Source organism: Acinonyx jubatus, chromosome A1, assembly GCF_027475565.1.
Source record: "Acinonyx jubatus isolate Ajub_Pintada_27869175 chromosome A1, VMU_Ajub_asm_v1.0, whole genome shotgun sequence".
NCBI lineage: Eukaryota > Metazoa > Chordata > Mammalia > Carnivora > Felidae > Acinonyx > Acinonyx jubatus.
In genome coordinates, this window is record NC_069380.1 from 130,453,882 (window position 1) to 130,475,346 (window position 21,465).

Sequence of the window (21,465 nt, forward strand, 5' to 3'; positions counted from 1 at the left end):
GAAAAAACCAAGGCTCAGTGAGGTTGACAGCCTTGCCCCAACGCTGTGATCAAGTCCACTTTTTCTATGAAGTGTTGAAAGCTGAGGAAGATTTGAGTAGACAGAGATAGGGAAGAAAGACCATTTTAGGTCACGGAAATAGCAGGAACAAAGGGGTACATGTGCTGAATCTTAAAGTTTGCCAACGTAATTTTGACTAGTATGTTTCTGGCTAAGATTTAGAGTAACTGTAGAGGATATGTGAGAGATAAGGTTGAAATAGTAGTTTGAAGGTAGCTTTTGGGAGGGTTCACATGCTTGGGAAAGAAACTTAGTGCACAATTCAGTAGGATTTAGGGAATTGTGAAGATCAGGGGAGTAGAATCGTAGGTTTGGCATAAGTGTGCTAAATGAATGGAAGAATGGCCAAACCAGAGGCACAGAGACCAGGTAGGAGGACTGTTGTGATCGTGCAGTTGTGAAAATCCAAACACCTGTCCCTGACCACAGAAAAGAAGAGACTTTGTAAAAGAAGGATGTGACTACTCTTCAGCTTTAGAAGATACAGGAGAAATACTAGCAGGTAGGCCTGACAACCAGCATTTTGGTGGCTCAAAAACAGGAAAGACAGAAATAAGGTGGTGTTTTTGAGAAACCAAAATGATCAGTCTGACTTTTAAAATGGTAAATCTGATGTATTTGTGGAATATCAAATGCAAGTATCCATCTGGCAGTTAGAAATACGATTTAAGCTTGAAAGTGGAAATATGTAAAAAGCATCAGGCTAACAATCTTGACTTTATGCACTGAATGCATTAAGATAGATGGTATTGAAGTCCTGAATGTGGATGAGATTTCTAAAGAAAAGAGAAAAAGAAAGAGGGTTGAGACTAAGCTACTGAGAAGCCCCTACATTTGAGAAGCAGGAAGTGGAAGAGTAAAAGCCAGTGGAAATAGAGACGGAATATTAGTAAGGTAGGAGGAGATCTGGCATGACACTATGTCTGAGATTCCAAAAGGTCAGAGGTAAGGTGGTCAACAAAGTGAGATTCTACTGAAGGTCTAAGTTAGCATCCAATAGGAAGCTGTGGAAATTTTTTATTAGGAGGTCATAAGTTACTTTTTCTAAGACAGCAGTTTAGTAGTGCATGGTTACTAGTAAAGTATTAAAATAGGTGGAAAGCAGGTAAAGTGAAGCAACAAGAACAGTTGAGAAATTGGTTATAAAAAAAAAAAAAAAAAGGGAAGCTCAAAGCTGTAGAGAAACTCAAGGAAAATATTCCCATCTGGTCACTCATGAATGCTTGGCATTTAGACTGTCGCAGATTCTTTTCCCAGCCCTATCTTTTGTTACTAGCTCCAAGCCCCTTAAATCATTTATTCTATAGCCTAATGTTTTAGCATACACCCTGTGTTTCACCACCTCCCTGTTTTCATTTAAACACACTACTTAAGTACCTGCCTCTTCACTGTACCTCCACATGGGTAACTCCTATTCATCTCTCTGGGCCCAGATCAGATGCCTCCTCTGTGAAGCCATCCCTTATTTAGCTTACTGTAATGTTTCCCTCTCTGAGTTGAAAAATGCTTCAGTCATTTCTTTGTCATGGCAGTTAACCATGTTAACTGGGTGAGTCTGGGTGGCTCAGTTGGTTAAGCATCCGACTTCAGCTCAGGTCATGATCTCACGGTTTGTGAGTTTGAGCCCCGCATCGGGCTCTGTGCTCACAGTTCAGAGCCTGGAGCCTGCTTCGGTTTCTGTGTCTCCCTCTCTCTCTCTCTGCCCCTCCCCCGCTCATGCTCTGTCTCTCTCTGTCTCAGAAATAAATAAATATTAAAAGAAAAAACAAACAACTATGTACTGTTATTATTTATTCACGTACAAGATTTATGTCCCTCGTTGGAATTTAGGCTCCTTGGAGATTTTCTCAAGGTATTAGTGTACCATAATGTAAAAAATATGGACAATCCCATTTTTAGTTTTTACCTCTATCAGTGACTGATAGACTGTGTGACTTCAGGCTAAGTATTTAATCTCCACAGGCCTCAGACTTCTTTCTGTAAAATGCCTATATCAAAGGTTCTTGAGGAGATTAAGTGGTAACCAGGGAGGTGACTGGTTTAAAGAATCTGGCTAACTAGGTTCCTTTCCCTCCTTATTCACTTTGATTTCTGTGCCATCACTCAGAATGGTACCGTAAAAATGTTAGATGCTCCAGAAATTGTTGAAGAAATTAGTACTTTCTTTGCTATTACTAAATATACAAAGGCTACTATAATTTCTAGGCTGCTATATTTTATTGGGATGATTTGTTTTAAAGACATTCTCTCTTCCAGGGCACCTGGGTGGCTCAGTCAGTTGAGCATCTGACTTCACTTCAGGTCATGGTCTGACAGTTCATGAGTTCAAGCCCCACATTGGGCTCCTTGCTGTCGGTGCAGAGCCTGTTTTGGATCCTCTGTCCCTCTCTCTCTCTGTCCTCCCCCCAGTCACACTCTTTCCCTATCAAAAATAAAATATAATATAAACCATAAAATATAAACCATATTAAAATTCAAATGAATTCATATTAGAAACATACCTATTAGAGAAAAAAGTCAATTAGCTCAGAGTTAATAGTAGCTTACAGAAGCCATTTGTTTTACCATACAAGCAGAAACTAGGCTCTGAAGGCATAAAGATACTGCCTGGACTCTAAAGCAAGCCCATAGTTTAGCAGTATTCAGGTGACATAAACTCCAGGCTTACAACTTTTGTTCTCATTTTAACAGTTTAAAGATATTCTAGCACCAATGGATAAGATTATATTGTAGAGAATATACAGACTGTGACCTAAAGACTAGTTTAAAAACTTGCACTTCATTCTAAGAGTTATGGATTCCTCAAGTACCAACAGATAGTGTTATTTGAATAGTCTGAAAGATTTTAACAATGTTGTAAATTCTGAATCACTTGAAAAATTTAGTATAATGAAGCAATTTTTAATAATCTTATAGACCTTCCCTTCTCTATCTTACTTTGTCCTTTTTTAGTTTTTATTCATTATTCACTTTATATGTTATTAAAGTTTTTAAAAAAAATTTTAAGTGTTTATTTTTGAGAGACAGAGAGAGAGACAGAGCACGATCAAGGGAGGGGCAGAGAGAGAGGGAGACACAGAATCCAAAGCAGGTTCCAGGCTCTGAGCTGTCAGCACAGAGCCTGACGTGGGGCTCGAACTCACGGACCGTGAGATCATGACCTGAGACGAAGTCGGACACTTAACTGACTGCGCCACCGTGGTGCCACTAGCTGTTATTATGGCTACTTAAACAGTGCATCTAAGTCTTTGACTATTTAAGGATAGATTTTTAGAAGCTGGCATTATGCGTTCACTGTCCTTTATAAAAATTATGAAGGGGCGCCTGGGTGGCTCAGTCGGTTGAGCGCCTGACTTCGGCTCAGGTCATGATCTCACAGTTCATGAGTTCAAGCCCCGCGTCGGGCTCTGTGCTGACAGCTCAGAGCCTGGAGCCTGCTTCGGATTCTGCATCTCCCTCTCTCTCTGCCCCTTCCCTGCTCATGCTCTGTCTCTCTCTGTCTCTCAAAAATGAATAAACATTTAAAAAAAAAATTATGAAGAGTTGATCTCCATATGTAGTAGAGGTAGCATTTATTTGTAGTAAATAACATAATAAAGAAATATTCCTACATCACAAACAACCCTTAACTGTAATGCTGTTTTAACTTGATCTAAATAATAATAGCTACCATTTGTTGAACATGTATTGTCTGTCCAATATTTTAAATATCTTACCCCCATTTTATAGTTGAGGAAACTGAGTCTCACAGAAGTTAAATAATTGTTCTTAGGCCACTCAGATAATAAGTGTTAGAGTTAGCTTTTAAATCAAGACTTTCTGAATCCAAAGTTAATCCTTTTGATAACTGTGCATTACTTCCTCTGCAACAGTATATACTGTCATTGCCTCATTCTTCGCATACTTCAAATGACTCTCATAACTAGTTTGTTTAGCCATCATGCAGCATTTCCTCTTCAACTTTCAAAATAATCTTCTCCTCAAAGACCTTAGTATTCAGAAAACATCATCTAAATTTCTGTATTACTTACCAAATTAAAATTTTTTTAATTAGTATAATAAAAGATGGTATTTAGTGGATGGAGTAAAGATGTGGTTGCTATTCCCTGTGCTCATATAACTTCAAGAAATAGGAAGTAATTTATCTGAGAAATACATAATGAGAGCCTAAACTGGGCATTGATGTTGAGAGTCAAGAGGAGTATTATACGTGAGAGAGATTGGAAAATGACATACTCCGACAGTGATTCAGTGAAAGGGCGGGGGAACAGTCCCAGAGGAAGTTTAAAGTCTGGTCATTAGGAGGAAAATAGTTCCACATTCAAACAGGGATTTCAGGAAAAGGAACAGATTTGGGCAGGGAGGAGATGACTTCAAGTCTGAACATTGCAGCGTCTCGCCTCCACTATCCATCTAGATCTGGGCCCTTGAAATGTGGCTAGTTTAAACTGAGGTGTGCTGTAAGTATAAAATACACACCAGATTTAGAACATATAGTACCAAAAAAAAAAAAAAAAGTAAATACAGTATTAATATTTTTATATTGGTTGCATGTTGACATAATAATATTGTGGACATACTAAGTTAATGAGTTAAAACAAGTTGTTAATTTAACCTGTTTCCTTTTGCTATTTCTTTAATGTGGCAGCTAGGAAACTTAATTGCATATGTGTCTCACCTTATATTTCTGTTGGACAGTACTAATGTACAGGAAGGTTTGTAACAGTTAAAAATGCAGGACCAAACAATCAGAGCAAAACATCTAGATTTGGAAATAACCTATATAAAAGTGATATCTGATGTTATGAGATTAGACAAATGTTATGAGATTAGACAAAATGCCATTGTACAAGGTACAGAAATGGGAAAAATACCAAGAATTATAGATTGAGAAAAGAAAGAGTAATTAGAATAAGGATTGGAGAATCAATACTCTAAAATGGTACATAGTCTGATTAGGATAGAATTTCAAGAAGGAAGGAGTGGTTAATATTGAATGGTAGAGAAGCCAAAGAGGAAAAGGAAGACTGAGAAAAGACCATTGAATTTGGTTGATACAGAAGCAGTTTCAATAGAGTATAAGAAGGATAGATTACAAGAGATTAAGAAGTCTGAGGCTGAGAAAGTAGACTCTATATATAAACTGTTCTTTCAGGCCAAGAGTCCAGTGGTAAAGATAATCATCACTTGATTGGAGCAGAGTCCAGGGAAATTTGAGTATGTTTGTTGGCTGAATGAAAGGATTAGTGAAGTAGGAGTGTTTGGAGTTGTAAAGAAGAGAAGAGAAGTGCTATATGGCAGTCCTAATGCACTGGGTCCCAAACCTGAATGCGTATTGGAATCAACCAGAGCTTGTTACAAGGACAAATTCCCAGGCAACATCTCACATCTAACAAAATAACATTCTTTGGAGGTTTGTCTCTAGGAACATGTTGTGAACAAGGTCTTCTAGGTAATTATCACATATTCATAAGGACAAACAAGTTAAGAAAATTAAAGGTGCTGGTGAGGACATTAGTGAAATAGCGGACCGTATCATCTAGAATGGATCGAGAGCCAGTTGGGTTAGAATAGGGCTGACAGATCATGAACTATGAAGAAGCTGGCTTTCATTATTATATTGAGTGAGAACAGGTTCAATAGCAATGAAAAACTGAGGAAGTAGGTAGTAGATTTAAAAAAAATTTTTTTAATGTTTGTTTGCTTGTTTTGAGAGAGAGAGCAGGGAAGGGGCAGACAGAGAGAGGGAGACATAGCATCCAAAGCAGGCTCCAGGCTCTGAGCTGTCAGCACAGAGCCTGACACGGAGCTCGAACTCAGGAAATTTGAGATCATGACCTGAGCTGAATTTGGACGTTTAACCGACCAAGCCACCCAAGCACCCCAAGTAGGTAGTAGATTTTAATTAGAAGGAGTTTTCAGAATTCAGGATCTTGGAGGCCAAGCAGATACAAATTATAGCCATTTGTGTTTGATGTAGAAAAGAGGAGTAAGAATTGAGTTGTGCACATTGTAAGAACTATTACTTTGGTAACTAATATATGACATGCTTTAAAAGAAAAATAAAGTATGAGATTTGGGGACCAGGAAGAAGCACAAAGTTTGAATCAGTATTGAAGTATTTAGATTTAAGATCCCGGTAAACTGTGGCTTGGGTGTCTTTGGAGACCTTTTCTAGATTTGTTGCCTACTTGGGTTTACAGTGGTTCTTTAAGTGTCTGTTATCCACTCTAGCTTTTACTGAAATAGAGTAGATGCCTGACATTCAAAGTTTGACTGGCCACTAGTGACCCTAAGTGTTCATGTCATGGGTAATTAATTTTTTATAAGCACATGAATTTGAATATATCCTAAAACTGGCTTTGTAGAAGCTAGCCACCTAGTGACTTGTAGTGAAGTCAATATTTATATCCCAGTTTACCTTTAATACATGATTGTACTAATCATCAGAATACCTCAGCCTTGTAGGTTTCACAGAAGAGGAAATTTTTTGCCAAATTATGGTATTAAGTGGGTTAAAAATTAATTGAGTTTAAAAAACTGAGTTTAAAAACATTTTAGCACCGCACCTAGCATGTAATTGCTTAATAAATGGTAGCTACTGGTGCCAGTTGAGGAATTCACCAAGTTTTAAAGCCACATCTTTTTGTGTATGTGCAAGTTTAGTAAGTAGAATTTATATTAAAATTTTGTTTTGATTCAGGATCTTCATGAATTATTAAACTGGAACTAGAATGCTAAATTGGCAAGTGAATTAGAATAGTGGGATATTTATCATTTATCTATTTCTGTTTAACATACTTGATAGGGAGTATATTTTATAGGTAATTCATATTATATTGCTATTCTAAAAAATGACAGCTTCTAAAATACTCTATAGCTCTGTTTCCATAGCACAATACACAGGTAAGAAACAAAATGAATTACATTATTTTTTTGTGTTTTTTTAGGGATTTAGTGTATGTAAAAAACAATATGCCTGTTTTTGCTAAACAATTTTTTCTTTCCACGTATTATGTACTTTATATAACTGTTTTTGCTTTACAGTGACGAGCTCCGAAAAGAAGCAAGACAGTTAAAGCGGGAACTGTTAGCAGCAAAACAAAAAAAAGTAGAAAATGCAACAAAACAAGCAGAAAAAAAAAGTGAAGGTAAGGATATTTATCAGGTTTTTATTTTCACTTGTACAACATTACCCTCTTCCCTCCATCTCCCCTTCCTTCCTTTTGTCCTCTTTCCCTCCTCCCTCCTTTCTAAGTTTTGCTTTTTTTTTTTTTTAATACTTAGCCAATAAAATAAATTTCCATTTAGGATTTTGTCTACGAAGTAAATTCAGTCAAACATGATCATAACTGGTATTCTAAGAAGATTAATGAAAACTAACAGAGACTTGTCCTCAGGCAAAACTTAAATGTTGCCATAACACATGTCTAGGAGTGCACAAGAATGGAATGTTCATTTCTTATAATTGCATACCCTTTAAAACATTTTTAAAAAGCATTTAGGCCCGATATTTGGGACTTGTGTAAATATTTGTGCATTGGTTTGAATAGTATGAAATATAAACTCTTGTTTTTTGTTTGTTTTTGTTAAGATACTGAAAATCTAAACTATCAATAAAGCTGATCAAAAATTAATCAAAATAATACGCTTCTATTTATACAGGTTAAATATATTCTTAATTTTACTATGATTTTTATGAAGCTGTTAGGGCTTTATTTTAAGTTTATTTACTTTGAGAGAGAGCACAAGTGGGGTAGATGCAGAGGGTGAGAGGGAGAGGGAGAGGGAGAGGCAGAGAGAGAGAGAGAGAGAGGGAGAGGGAGAGAGGGAGAGAGGGAGGGAGGGAGGGAGGGAGGGAGAGAGGGAGAATCCCAAGTAGGCTCCACGATGTCAGCGTAGAGCCCAACACAGGGCTCAATCTCATGAACTGTGAGATCATGATTTGAGCCAAAATCAAGAATTGGATGCTTAACCAACTGAGCCACCCAGGCACCTCAGCATTAGTATTTATTTTAAGTAGCACAGGTAATAACCACATAACTATCTAAAGGACATAGTTCTTAGATTATTTGCACCATATCCCCCAATGACTGTTATAGTAAAGGCAGGTACTTAATGAAGAATTCAAAGTCACCAAAATATATTTGAATGAAACTATTAAAAAATTAACTCCCCATGATGACACAAATTATAAGCTCTATTTAAAAGAAAGGAAAGGGGCACCTGGGTGGCTCAGTAGGTTAAGCATCCGACTTCAGCTCAGGCCATGAGCTCGCAGTTTATGAGTTTGAACCCCACATCAGGCTCTGTGCTGACAGCTCAGAGCCTAGAGCCTGCTTGGAAATCTTCGTCTACCTCTCTCTCTGCCCCTCCCCTGCTCACACTCTCTCTCTCAAAAAAATAAACGTTAAAAAAAATTAAAAAGAAAAGAAAAGATAAACTTATGTGTGACCAGGTCATGTAGGTAAAGTATAACCCTGAACAGAAACAAGCTATATTGGCAATACTGCGACTTGAAAGAAATACAGTGAAGGTTATTTTATTTTTAAGCTTAATTTTTTTTTTAATGTTTATTCATTTTTTTTGAGAGACAGAGAGGGACAGAGCATGAGCAGGGAAGGGGCAGAGAGACAAGGAGACGCAGAATCCGAAGCAGGCTCCAGGCTCTGAGCTGTCAGCACAGAACCCGACACACGGCTCGAACTCACGAACTGTGAGATCATGACCTGAGCTGAAGTCGGGCGCTGAACCGACCGAGCCACCCAGGCGCCTCTATTTTTTAAGTTTAGACATAATTTTCTCAGAGTATTGTTCCTTATAATTAAAAGCATTTTAAATATATGAGAGTAATTCCGTTCAACTAGAAAGATCTTTTACTTAAATTTTAATTCATTTTTGAGCAAATAATTATTAGTACTCCCATTCCTCAAGAACCATGCAGGACTAGGGGTATGAAGTTGGCAATGGATGGAGGTTCTTACCTTTAAAGTTCATGATCTAGTCAGAGTGAGAGAATTGGAAATAGATAATTACTGCAATAGTGCTTTATAGTTAAGGCTTATATTAAATATAAGTAGTGCTTTTTAAATTATTTATCTGCCTTTAAAATATTAAATGCAATTAAAGAAACGTTTGAGTCTTAGAATGATTTCTTAACACAAAAGAGAAGATTTCTTCTAGAGCTTATTTCAGTCTGTTGATGAGAAAGCCATATAAAACCATTTTGTTATGCCATAATTAGAGAATTATATTAGGAATTACTTTTCTCAATTTAATTTCCCTTATATCTTCTAGAAATATCCTGGAGTTTCCTTAAATCTGAATATCATTTAAAACTAGCTTCTACAAAAAGTGGATCATTTTATTTATTTTTGATTGCTTTGTTTTGAAATAATTTTAGACTTCCAGATAAGTTGCAAATACAGAATTCCCATATACCTTTAACATGAAGGTCTTATATAACCATAGTACAATGGTGAAAACCAAGCAATTGATGTTAATACATGACTGTTAACTAACTACAGACCTGATAAGAATTTCACCCATTTTCCCACTACCGTTGTTTTTCTGTTCTGTTTTTCCATCCAGAATTCCATACTGTATTGAGTCATCATGTTCCTCCTTAGTATCCTCTGATCTATGACAGTTCCTCAATCTTTTCTTATCTTTCATTTCTTTGACACTTTGAGGAGTCCTAGTTAGATATTTTGGGGAATGTCTCATTTGAGTTTGTCTGATGTTGTCTTGTGATTAGATTAAGGTTATGCTTTTTTTTTTTTTTTTTTTTTTTTTTTTTTGGCAAGATTGCCACAGAAATGATATGTCCTTCCCAGTGCATTATAAAGTTGTCTGTTGTCTTTTTACTGGTAATACTGCCTTGATGACTAATTTAAAGTGGTGTCTGTTGAGTTGCTACACTCTAAAGTTACTCTTTCCCTTTGAGATTTTAGGTATTTGGGGGGAGATACTGTGAGACTATTCTGTTTCTTTCCAAGCTTACCTCCGCTAATTTTAGTATCCATTGGTGGATCTTGCCTATAGGCAACAGTTATTTACTGTGGTGTTCTAATGGTAACTTTTTATTTTCCTTTTTCTTACTACTTTTATTACTTGGAATTCTTTAAGAAAGAGATCTCTCTCGCTCTCTTTCTCTATTACTTATTTATATCACTATTCACTTATTTATATCAATATGAACTTGTGAATATTTATTTTATTCTATGTGTTATAATCCCAAACTATCATGATTTATTTTGTTGTTCAGATAGTACCAGAATTGGTCATTAGTAGTTCCTTCAGGTTGGCTCCTGTGTCTTTTCAACTGGCTCCCACTTTGAGAACATTTTTACTTTCTAGCACTAGAAGCCCAAATTGATCTTGTGGTTTCCCTTCTCCAGGCCCGGAATCCACCACTTCAGGGAATTCTTGTTTTCCATTGTATTTAGAAACCAAGATCTAGGCACTAAGTCAGTCTTTTTATTTTGATTCTAATAATTTTAGAATGCTATTAGGAGCAATTTTGTATTATCACTATCTTGTTAAAATGCTGAACAAAATTTGCTTTTAGCCCCTATCTGTGATGTGTTATAAATTACCTTTTTCTTGGAATTGTATTTCCTCTAAACTTACTTGATCTTTTTAAATTGACTAGTATGTATAATGTTAGAAAAATGTTTATTACAGAGGCGCCTGGTGGCTCAGTCAGTTAAGCGTCCAACTTTGTCTCAGGTCGTGACCTCACGGTTCATGGGTTCGGGCCCCACATCAGGCTCTGTGCTGACAGCTCAGAGCTTGGAGCCTGCTTCAGATTCTGTGTCTCTTCCCTGCCCTTCCTCGCTCGTGCTGTCTCTCTCTCTCAAAAGTAAATTAAACATTAAAAAAAATTATTTTAATTTATTATGGAAGATTTGTGAATTTTAAGCCTCCCTGAATATATGTCAGAACTTAGCCTATCTTCCCAGGTGAAAGATATTCCATGGTTAGAACTATATAAACTCTGGTAACAGATCCAAAAGTTCTCATAAGCATTTTCATAGTAAGATCATCACGTGAAAAGAAGTTGAAAGTGATATTTGACTTTGGCTCTATAACTTCATACGTCATCTGAACCAATTCAAGAAAGATTTCTTGATTGGGCTATATGGCTGCATATCTGGTGCTTTTTTTTTTTTTAAGTTTATTTTATTTTGAGAGAAAGAGAGAGAGAATGAGCAGGGGAGAGACCGAGAGAGGAAGAGACAGAATCCTAAGCAGACTTCTCACTATCAGCACAGAGCCTGACATGGGGCTTGACCTCATGAACCGTGAGATCATGACCTGAGCCAAGATTAAGAGTCAGACGCTTAACTGACTGAGCCACCCACACACCCGTGCATATAATGCCCCTGAATTATAAAAGCCCCTGCGTATCTGGCTTTTATAAGACACTTTATTTTAATCCAGGACTAAATTATCTGAGCATTATGGCAACTCTGGATGGTTTGGTCTTTTGAATATTATATGCTATATCTAGAAATTTAATTTGCCAACAAACTTAGAAGTAGATAATCCATATTAAAAAGAGCATTTTGAATATTTTGATGTATAAACTATTGTGTAATATAGACCTATCTTCCAAACGAATTTACATCTGGATGCATGTACCACATCTGCTAATATAGAGAGTCTAAAAATACATTAATTTTGGTGTTTGTTTAAAGTTTTTTCATTTATTTTCTGAGAGAGACAGAGAGAGACAGAGAGAGAGAGAGAGAGAGAGAGAGAGCTCATGCACGCACAAGTGAGGGAGGGGCAGAGAGAGAGAGAGAAAGAGAGAGAATCCCAGGCAGCCTTCACACCAGCAGCACAGAGGCTGGTGCCCTGGGCTCAAACTCATGAACCATCAGATCATGACCTGAGCCAAAAGCAACAGTCAGCTGCTGAACTGACTGAGCCAGCCAGGAGCCCCAATTTTGTTATTTTTAATAGTAATTTTTGATAGTAATACTAAGTGCTTGTTATATGTAACACTAAAGGTTAGAAGAATACTTTAGAATATTATATCTCATCAAAAAATAAACAGGAAAGTATTAAAACTTTTAAGTCTAGTTACTAACAGTGAAGTTATTTAAGCCTGTGTGACTCCATTCTCTTGTCATAAATCCATGTAGAAAATGCTTTGTGTACCCCTCAAGATTCTTGTAAGAAGTAAATTAAATAATGAGAAGACCTTTAATAAATGTACAGTGGTGTATAAAAATAATTTTAAATTTTAAGAAGAAAAATATAGCTATTTCTGGTTTCATTTTGTCCTATCGAAATCCTACAAATGGAAATTTTGAATTTTAATACTGTGTTAGTTTCAGTTAAAGCCTGTAATCAATATAGCTATATATAAATACAACATAAATCAAAATTGCAAAATAAATATTTCTTTCATATGCTTTCTAAGTTACATTTCTATAATCCTATTCTTTGTTAAAAAGGTTTTAAGTGTGAGCTTGACTATATTCTTTTTTTTTTTTAAACGTTTATTTATTTTTGAGATAGAGAGAGAGCATGAACGGGGGAGGATCAGAGAGAGAGGGAGACACAGAATCTGAAACAGGCTCCAGGCTCTGAGCTGTCAGCACAGAGCCCGACATGGGGCTCAAACTCACGGACCGCGAGATCATGACCTGAGCCGAAGTTGGACGCTTAACCGACTGAGCCACCTAGGCGCCCCAGCTTGACTACATTCTTACGTAAAACATCCAGTAGTATTATTTCCTGATTTTCTGAATTTATCTGGCGAGTCTAACACTTGTTTACTATTGCCACTTCATTTTAGAATTTAGTGTATTATCCTCAGATTAAAAGCACTTGGTGAAAAAAAACATCATAACAAAAAAGCTTTGTGTTCTAATGCTTGTGTGTTAATCTACCCCGTTCTGGCCTTCTTGTGTGAATGGAGGCATCCTATTTAGCATTTAGCCAGGTGTTCTAATAGATGTGATACTTTATTGGGCTTTTGTCATCTTAGGAAATCTTTAATCAGAGAGTAATATTCCTTTGGTTTGATAATCTTTACCCAATTTCTTGGACTGGATCCTTAGCCAGATTGGTATAAGACAAACAAGAATTTATATTCTAACCATGGTTGTACTTCTGAGTCTCTTCTGTCACCTTCGGCAAGTTACTGTAAAACGAAGACCCATCTATTTCTCTCTATATAAGTTAAAGATAAAATATGCTATTCGTATTTTTATAATGTTTTACTGTTAAGTATTTACTTCTTATTAACTCCTTCAATTACATTATGGCAAAAGATAAAATACTTTTGTTGCCTTTACATCAGTAAATACTTTAGGCCCCATACAATTGAACAGTCCTGAATGTATTGCTGTTTGATGTTACCTAATTGCGGTGATAGTGCCATGGGTATAGGCACATGCCCAAAACCATCAAAGTGTGTATGTCCAACAAGTGCAGCTCTTTTATACACCAATTATGCCCCAACAAAGCTGCCCCCCCAAGAATATTGATCTATAGCCCCAAAATCTCTTAACATCTCTGCTGTAGTAAGAAAACATACACTTACAATTGAGCCAACCTATTAATCTGTTTTAAACCAATGTAAAACAAAGCTTCTCTATGTATTAAAAATGTATATAGGACCATCCATTGTCTCTTCAGTCTTCCCAGAAAAGCTCAAAGCCTGCTATTCCTTATATCACAAGGATATTGTCAGAGAACGTATAATTATACCTCAATATTATAAGAACAGCATTACATAAATATAACTCATAATTTTTACCATTAACTTGCCATCTATATATATTTAAAGGCTTCAGATAATGTATAAAAGGTTTCACTAAATGAAAGAAACAGAACATTGAGGAATAAAACCATTATTTTAGTGTATAATTTGAATTGTTTTGATAATGTGAAATTTGACTCTAAAATTCAAAATAGTTAAATCATATTCTCAGTTGAATACAGAATTTGCAGTAGGTTCTAGCACCCCAAGTTAGGTAAACAAGGAATGTAGTATTTGACTTTAGACATCAGCAATGTCAGAAGAGATGTACTGCAGGACAATCCTGTTTACAGCCTGGGAGTTTCTCTAAAGTCCCACTGTGAGTCATCCAAGCCTATGCACAGGGGTTTTGTATCAATTTTGAATAAGATTGATAGTCAATTGGAGATAGGGTCGCTTTCCTCTGTTGGCTCCATCAGGTTCTTTAATAAACTGTATAATCCTTTCCATGAAATTATGTCTCTAAGTCTTTTCCAGGTTTCTTTGAGTTTTATCATATCAAAACTAGTACCAAACTGAAAATAATCACATAAGAGATACAGGTTAGGACATATTCTCAAATCACTTTTTGAGAGTTAAGGTATCAGATCCTCTTTTCAAAGTTCTAAGCACACAATACCTGTTTTCTGACTGGTGCCAGAAATTAGAGGAAGAAGGGCAATCTGAGCTTGTAAATCAAGAAAGAATTTTAAAGCCTCTTCATGAACACATCCCTGGGGTGTTTTGTACCTCTCAAATTGCACTGAGCCATTTTAAGTTTTGTCAGACTCTCTTTTTAACACTGCATTAAGTCCGACTAGGGCCCCTCAGGCTTGATAGGTTGTAGAAGTATATAGTTTTTGACTACTTTTCATCTGTCTAACACAGAATGTTAAACTAGCTTAACCTTGGTTTTTATAAGAATCAGAAGTGCTTTTGGAATGTTAGCTCTGCGTTGTGCCTAATGCCATGCAGAATCCATTCCTCTCCCTAAGCAAACTGGTACTTTTTTCCAAAGCAGTTAACTTACTTCAGGTACTTGAGTCATCATTCTTTTCTTGGAGGCTAGAAGTATCAGACCTATTTTTCCCATAGTCTACTCTTAATCTGTGTGCTTCTATTTTTTTTTTAAGTTTATTTATTTACTTAGAGAGAACGAGCAGGGGAGGGGCAGAGAGAGAGAGAGAGAGAGAGAGAGAGAGAATCCCAAGCAGGCTCTGCACTGTCAGCGTGGAGCCTGATGTGGGGCTCAAACTCACAAACATGAGATCATGACCTGAGCCGAAATGAGGAGTCTAATGCTGAAACCTACCGAGCCACCCAGGCATCCCCTGCGTGCAACTTTTAATGTTACTTACACAGAAGAGTAAAAGTATATTTGCAGTTGACCCATAGAAAGCCTCTCAGGCCAGCCATCAGTAATATTCTACTTATTCTTACTTTGTACATGGCACTAACAAATTGATTATTGGGTTCTAAGTTCAAAACAGATTAAAGAATAATAACAGTGAGGGAGAGTACCCTTTAAAGGTGGAAATTTTATGGTATATGAAGTATAACCTCAAGAATTAAATGAATGAATGAATGAATCAATCAATCAATCAATCAATCAATCAATGAGTAAGCAAGCAAGCAAGCAAACAAGCAAAAGAAAAGCCAGGGTAGGGGCTGGCCTGTGTCTTGCTAGCCCACTATTTTACTGGACTTAAAATTAAAAAAAAGAAAAAAGTGAGAGAGAAAGGCACAGCTAGGAACTTTCTTTCTGGCAGTTGCAAGAGGTGATAGCTGACCACCTGACAGCAAGTAAGAAAGCACAAGAACTAATAGTAATGGAATATTATGGATTTGCTATTAATAGTATTTCATTATACTTTGAGAGCATGTCAGTATTAAAATTATTGATGGTCATTCAATTAAGAAAAGTTTAGATGGTACTTATTGTTTAGTAAGACAGAGATTGGGTAATGATTCCAACCTAATTGGTAAAAAAATAAAATTATCATTTTAATCAATTAGAGATAAGATTCTCTTTTCTGAAATATTTAGTTATGTCAAATACTTCATTTCTTAGAAGTCCTAAAAAAATAAAACTCCCTCTGTAGCAAAGATAGTCAGTCTCTCAAATAAAATTGTATTAAATACATGCCACTACCTTCATGGGCCAGAAAGCATGCTATATTTTTAATAATATGTCTTTCATTAATATAATTTCTAAAAAAAATAGTAAAGATTTTTAAAGGTATATAGTAAATGTAAAGATGTACATACCCTCACATTTAGACCAAGAATTTAATCTTTTGGTAGAGTGAATAAGAGATGATCGTCTCTAATTTGAGAGTCCATAAAGTACTTTGTTCTTTTTTGGACAGTCCATTTCAGACTTTCTCACTAGCTGTCATTAGCAAATCTTGTTGAGCCTTACTTTGAGAATCATACATAATGGGCACATTTAATGTTTATGTGCAATGAAAAATAGACTTTAACCAGTCTTCCTAATGGTTATTTAGGACTCATTGGCTGCTGTTTTTATAAACCACTGTGTCAGGCCTATCTTTTTGCAGTCCTTCACTGTCTTAAAATAGTTTTTGTTCTTGTTTTTTTGTTAAAAATTTTTAAAATTATTTTATTTTGTTTTTTATTTGAGAGAGAAAGAGAGACAGCCCATGAGCAGGGGTTTTAATGATTTTGTTTTTAAGCAATCTCTACACCCAACATAGGGCTCAAACTTACAACCCTGAGGTGGAGACTCACATGCCTACTGACTGAACCAGCCAGGTGCCCCTTAAAATAGTTTTTAAATGAGAGGAGCACCTGGCTGTCTCATCCGTAGAGCATATGACTCTTGATCCTCGGGGTCATGAGTTCAAGCCCCACAGTGGGCATAGAGCTCACTGGGAAAAAAATTGGGTTGTCCTATTGGGGCACCTGGGTGGCTCAGTCAGTTAAGCGTCCAACTGTTGGTTTTGGCTCAGGTCATAACATCACGGTTCATGAGTTCGAGCCCCGTATCGGGTTCTGTGCTGACCGCACAGAGCCTGCTTACAATTCTCTCTCTCTCTCCCCCTCTCTTTCTGCCCCTCCTCTGCTCACACACTCTCTCTCTCTCAAAATAAATAAATCAACTTAAAAAAATAGTTTTTAAATGAACATTACTTCTGCCTGCTGGTAGATGTAATTCCAGTATAGGAAGTTTGACAAGAGCCTTTAACTATATTTTTAGTAACTGCACTTTATCTTCCTGTTACTAATATTGATGCCATTCCTAATCCAGTAAAAATAGGTTAATTGATAGTAAGTATTAATCTTTGGCCATAACTGTCAATTTTTTAAAAAGCTATATTATTTCTTCCATTTATAAAAGTAACGTATCCTTTGCAAAAATATCAGAAATGTAGAAAAGCATAAAGGATAAAAAAGATCACCCATGATACTTCTGCCAAAGACAACCATGGTTAACTGTGTAATATTTGTTTTTCTGGACTTTTTTTATCTTCATGCCAGAAACACGTGTACATGTGGCATCATGTTTTCCATAGTTGTTTTTAATATAATCTTGTTTGTAATATGCTTTTTAAAAGACTTTCCAAGTGAAATTGACTGATAACTCTTAAATGGAAAACTTGATTTTAGGGGTGTTCTTCCTTTTAATTTTCTCATATCAGAGAGTAGGATATAGAGGACGATAGATGTAAAGACTATAAATGTAATTGAAAGGTAAAAGGTTCCCACCATTTTCAGCTCTAGGGTTTAGAAGATGTGAGGGCACTGACACCCAGGGACTCCACTTCCATTGCTGATGGGCATTATTTATACCTCTCATGAATTAATACTAAACAACAAAAACATACTGATTGACATTGCCTCGTAGCAGAAATCTTATAATGTGCAAGGAAACATTATACTCAATATTGAGATCATGAACTAAAATAATTACAAATTTTCCCCCTTTAAAAAGGAAGACATGAGGGGTGTGTGGATGCATGCACGTTATTTTTTGTTTTGTTTTGTTTTGATATTTAGATTGTCTCAAGGGGAGAACTAATATCGTCATTAAAATTTTGATTATAACCAGCATTCTCATTTGGGAGTGGAGTTGTTAACTATTCCAGACTGCTGTCAAGACCTTATTTTAAGTAAGATGTTTTTCTTTTATGTGACACTTTATGAGGTTTTGCCAAAAATGACATCAAACATATAATTCATTTGAGTGCTGAGTTTCTTCCACATCTTGCAGCACTTAATCAAATTTGAAAAAGATAATCTCTTCACAACTTTAGAGTGTAAACCTGTGAATGTGTTGCATTAAAACTTACTTTAGACAGTTTAATCTGTGTGGTATTGGGTTGATTTTTTTTTTTTAACGATTAATGCAATATGCTGACAGTTTTGAGCGGCTATATTTTCAAAATTCTTCATATAAACTCCTGGCAGATGGTACAGATGCAGGTTTTAAGTATTTATAATTTTTCATGCAAAAAACGATAATCTCTAAATTATATTAAAAACTACATGAAAGAATTTGAAATGCCAGAAAGGACAGAGAATAAAGAAGTTCTCAGAATGTGAAAAGATGTCAAAATGTTAAGAATCCTTAAGACTCTATTTTGATGTACAAAAGTAGTTTAAAGTAGTTTATATTGATTTTTTTAATGGTCTCACAGTATGCTTATTTAAAGCATGCTGCAGTATTTTTAAAATGTGAAAGTGGCCTAGCCTTAAGAAATGTCATGAGCATCAGAAACTCTGATCTTTAGTGTGGTCTATTTACAGTGAATACTTCTGTGCAGTCATCAGAGTTTTGGTCCTGAAAGGCACATCCAGCCCTACCTTTCCATCATATACATAGAGAGCCAAAGGCCAGCCAATAAAAGGGCTTACCCAAATCACACAGCAAACTCCTAAGTCCTCTGGCTGCCAGTCCAGTGCTGTTTCCACAACTCTGTTCTTCAATTTGATCCAACCTTGAGTAGATACAGTCTGTAAAATTTTAATTGGTATCTATTAAAATCTACTTTGGTTTTGGTGAGAATAATTGTTTCTAAAAGTCTTTCTTCAAACCTAGAGCCTTTTAAAGAACATATTATTGTCATACTTGTGTCTTTTCAAAGACTAAACATGAAATTTTGCAATGACTGGCAAAAAAATTTAAATATTATAGAAAATGTTAATTTCTGGCAACATGGCAGACTGAGTCCAAACTGATCCTCCCACTGAAAACAACTAAAAATGTTGTATATAGCATAAAAACATTTTCTCATATTATCCTGTGAACTTGCAAAACAAACAAACAAGAAACTAGCCAAATAAAATGAGAAATATCCAAACCAGGGGGGCATCCGTGGTGGTTCAGTCAGTTAAGCATCTGACTCTTGATTTTGGCTCAGGCCATGATCTCATGGTTCGTGAGACCCAGCCCTGCATCAGCCTCTGTGCTGACAGCTTGGAGCCTAGTTAGGATTCTCTCTCCCTCTCTCTCTTTCCCTCTGCTCTCAATAAACAAACAAACAAACAAACAAACAAACAAACTGAAAGAAAGAAAAGAAAAAAAAGAAAAGAAAGGAAGGAAAGAAAGAATAGAAAGGAAGGAAGGAAAGAGAGAGAGAGAAGAAAGAAAGAAAGAAAGAAAGAAAGAAAGAAAGAAAGAAAGAAAGAAAGAAAGAAAGAGCCACACCAGGGAATAAGTAAAGATGTGAATTAAGAGAATAAGTGGAGCACTAGATCTAGCTTTAGCCCTAATGATATTTGCTAAACTGACTGAACTAGAGAATTGTTTTTTGAGGTCTTACAAAGAGAACCTAAGATCTTCTCAAGGTCTCTCAACTATCCCATATAGTTGGGAGCGCAAAGGTTCTCATCCTTAGTGGCAGGGAGAAATAAAAATAAGCAGAAGCATCTTATCCCCATCAAAGAAAGAACTACAAGGAAAACTGCCTATCTTGAATCATGGTGCTGAGCATTTGGGGACAAGAGCATTTCCTACGAACCATAAACACATGGCAGCTTTCTCATCAGTTTAGAGCCCCAATTCACCCTGCCTGGGTGGCGTTAAAATCCCCCAGCCAAGAATTTAGCTGGACACAGTCCTGGATCCTTAGTGCTCCCAGAAGCCTGTTACAAACAAACATAAGTCCTTTCAGGAGAAACCTGCTTTCATTCACTGTGCTCAAAGAAAATTCAAAATAAAATGAGTGGCTCTGAACGAAAACACACAGATTCAGAATACAAGTACCTGACAAAAAGCTAATAGAAAGAAGAGACAACAGAATCAGACTCACAAATTCTTCAGTTTTTATTTAGATCCTAAATGTTAAATAAGTATATGTCATACAGGGGGCACCTGGCTGGCTCAGTCACTGGCGCATGCAGCTCTTGATTTCAGGGTTGTGAGTTTGAGCCCCTTGTTGGGTGTAGAGATTACTCAAAATCTTTAAAAAATAATAAGTATATATAATACATTTCAAGAAAAGTTTAAAAGTACTATGTAGAACAAGCAGATTTTATTTTATTTTTTTAAGCTTTATTTAAGTAATCTTTCCACCCCATGTGGAGCTTGAACTCATGACCCCAAGATCAAGAGTTGCACACTTTCCAGCTGAGCCAGCCAAGCACCCTGGAACAAGCAGATTTTAAAACTAACTTAGGGGGTACCTGGGTGGCTCAGTCAGTTAAGCATCCGACCTCAGCTCCGGTCATGATCTCCCAGTTCCCGAGTTCAAGCCCCGTGTTGGGCTCTGTTCTGACAGCTCAGAGCCTGGAGCCTGCTTCGGATTCTGTGTCTCCCTCTTTATCTCTGCCTCTCCCCCACTCATGCTCTCTCTCCCTCCGTCTCTCTCTCTCTCTCTCTCAAAAATAAACATTAAAAAAAATTTTTTTAATAAATAAATAAATCTAACTTAGGAAATCTCCTAGAAATCAAAAGTATATAATAGTTGATATTTAGGTTTTGGGGCATCTAGGTGGCTTAAGCATTCGACTTGATTTCAGCTTAGGTCCTGATCTCACGGTTCATGAGATTGAGCCCCACATTGGGCTCTGCACTGACAGCATGGAGTCTGCTTGGGATTCTCTCTCTCTCTGCCCCTCTCCCACTCATTCACACATGTGTGCACTCTCTCTCTCTCTTCTGTCTCTCAAGATAAACATTTTAAATCCAATAGGTTTAATAGCAAATTAGACATAGCTAAAAAGAGTACTAGTAAACAGAAAGGTAAAATTGGAAAATATAGATTTCAGCCCAAAAAGAGACAGGAAACCTGGAAGAATAGAAAAAAAGATCTAATAAATCTAATCAAATTCTAGGAGGAATTCAAAGGACAAGTAGAGGCAATATTTGGAAGAGCTGATAGCTGAAATCTTCTGTAACTAATGAAATCAGTTTACAGGGTAAGGAAGTAAAATGAAGAAATCTACAAGAGGATAAATAAGAATAAATCCATACCTACACACACCATGATAACATTCAGAGTATTCAACACAAAGAGACCTCAAAAGCAGCCAGAGAGAAAAACATTACCTTTAAAAAAGCAAGAGCTGATTTCTCAACAGCAACAAGCACGGACATAAGACAGAATATTATCTGTAGTGTATTGAAGGAGAATTTTCTTCAAAGAAACTGAGAGACTTAGCTACCTGCATACTTTCACTAA

At 36.4% G+C, this 21,465-nt stretch overlaps 1 protein-coding gene and 1 long non-coding RNA gene across 4 annotated transcripts in view; one reads left to right on the top strand and one right to left on the bottom strand.

Annotated features, from left to right (window-relative positions):
* Positions 1-21,465, top strand: part of CWC27 (CWC27 spliceosome associated cyclophilin) — a 190,808-nt gene that overhangs the window by 85,534 nt on the left and 83,809 nt on the right. For 2 of the 3 annotated variants that reach the window (XR_003414567.2, XM_015065317.3), the window contains exon 11: positions 7,108-7,211. Coding sequence is in view for 2 of the 3 variants with exons in the window: in XM_015065317.3 (XP_014920803.2) it covers positions 7,108-7,211 (104 nt within the window). In the remaining variant the exon portion in view is untranslated. Of the gene's footprint in view, positions 1-7,107; positions 7,212-17,839; positions 20,657-21,465 lie in introns of those variants that run through there. The other variant, XM_027041096.2, reaches the window with a different exon arrangement.
* LOC128315793 (uncharacterized) overlaps positions 16,587-21,465 on the bottom strand; it is a 106,975-nt gene continuing 102,096 nt past the window's right edge. Inside the window, exon 3 of the long non-coding RNA XR_008298867.1 lies at positions 16,587-18,796. This is a non-coding gene — a long non-coding RNA (uncharacterized LOC128315793). The remainder of the gene's footprint in view (positions 18,797-21,465) is intronic.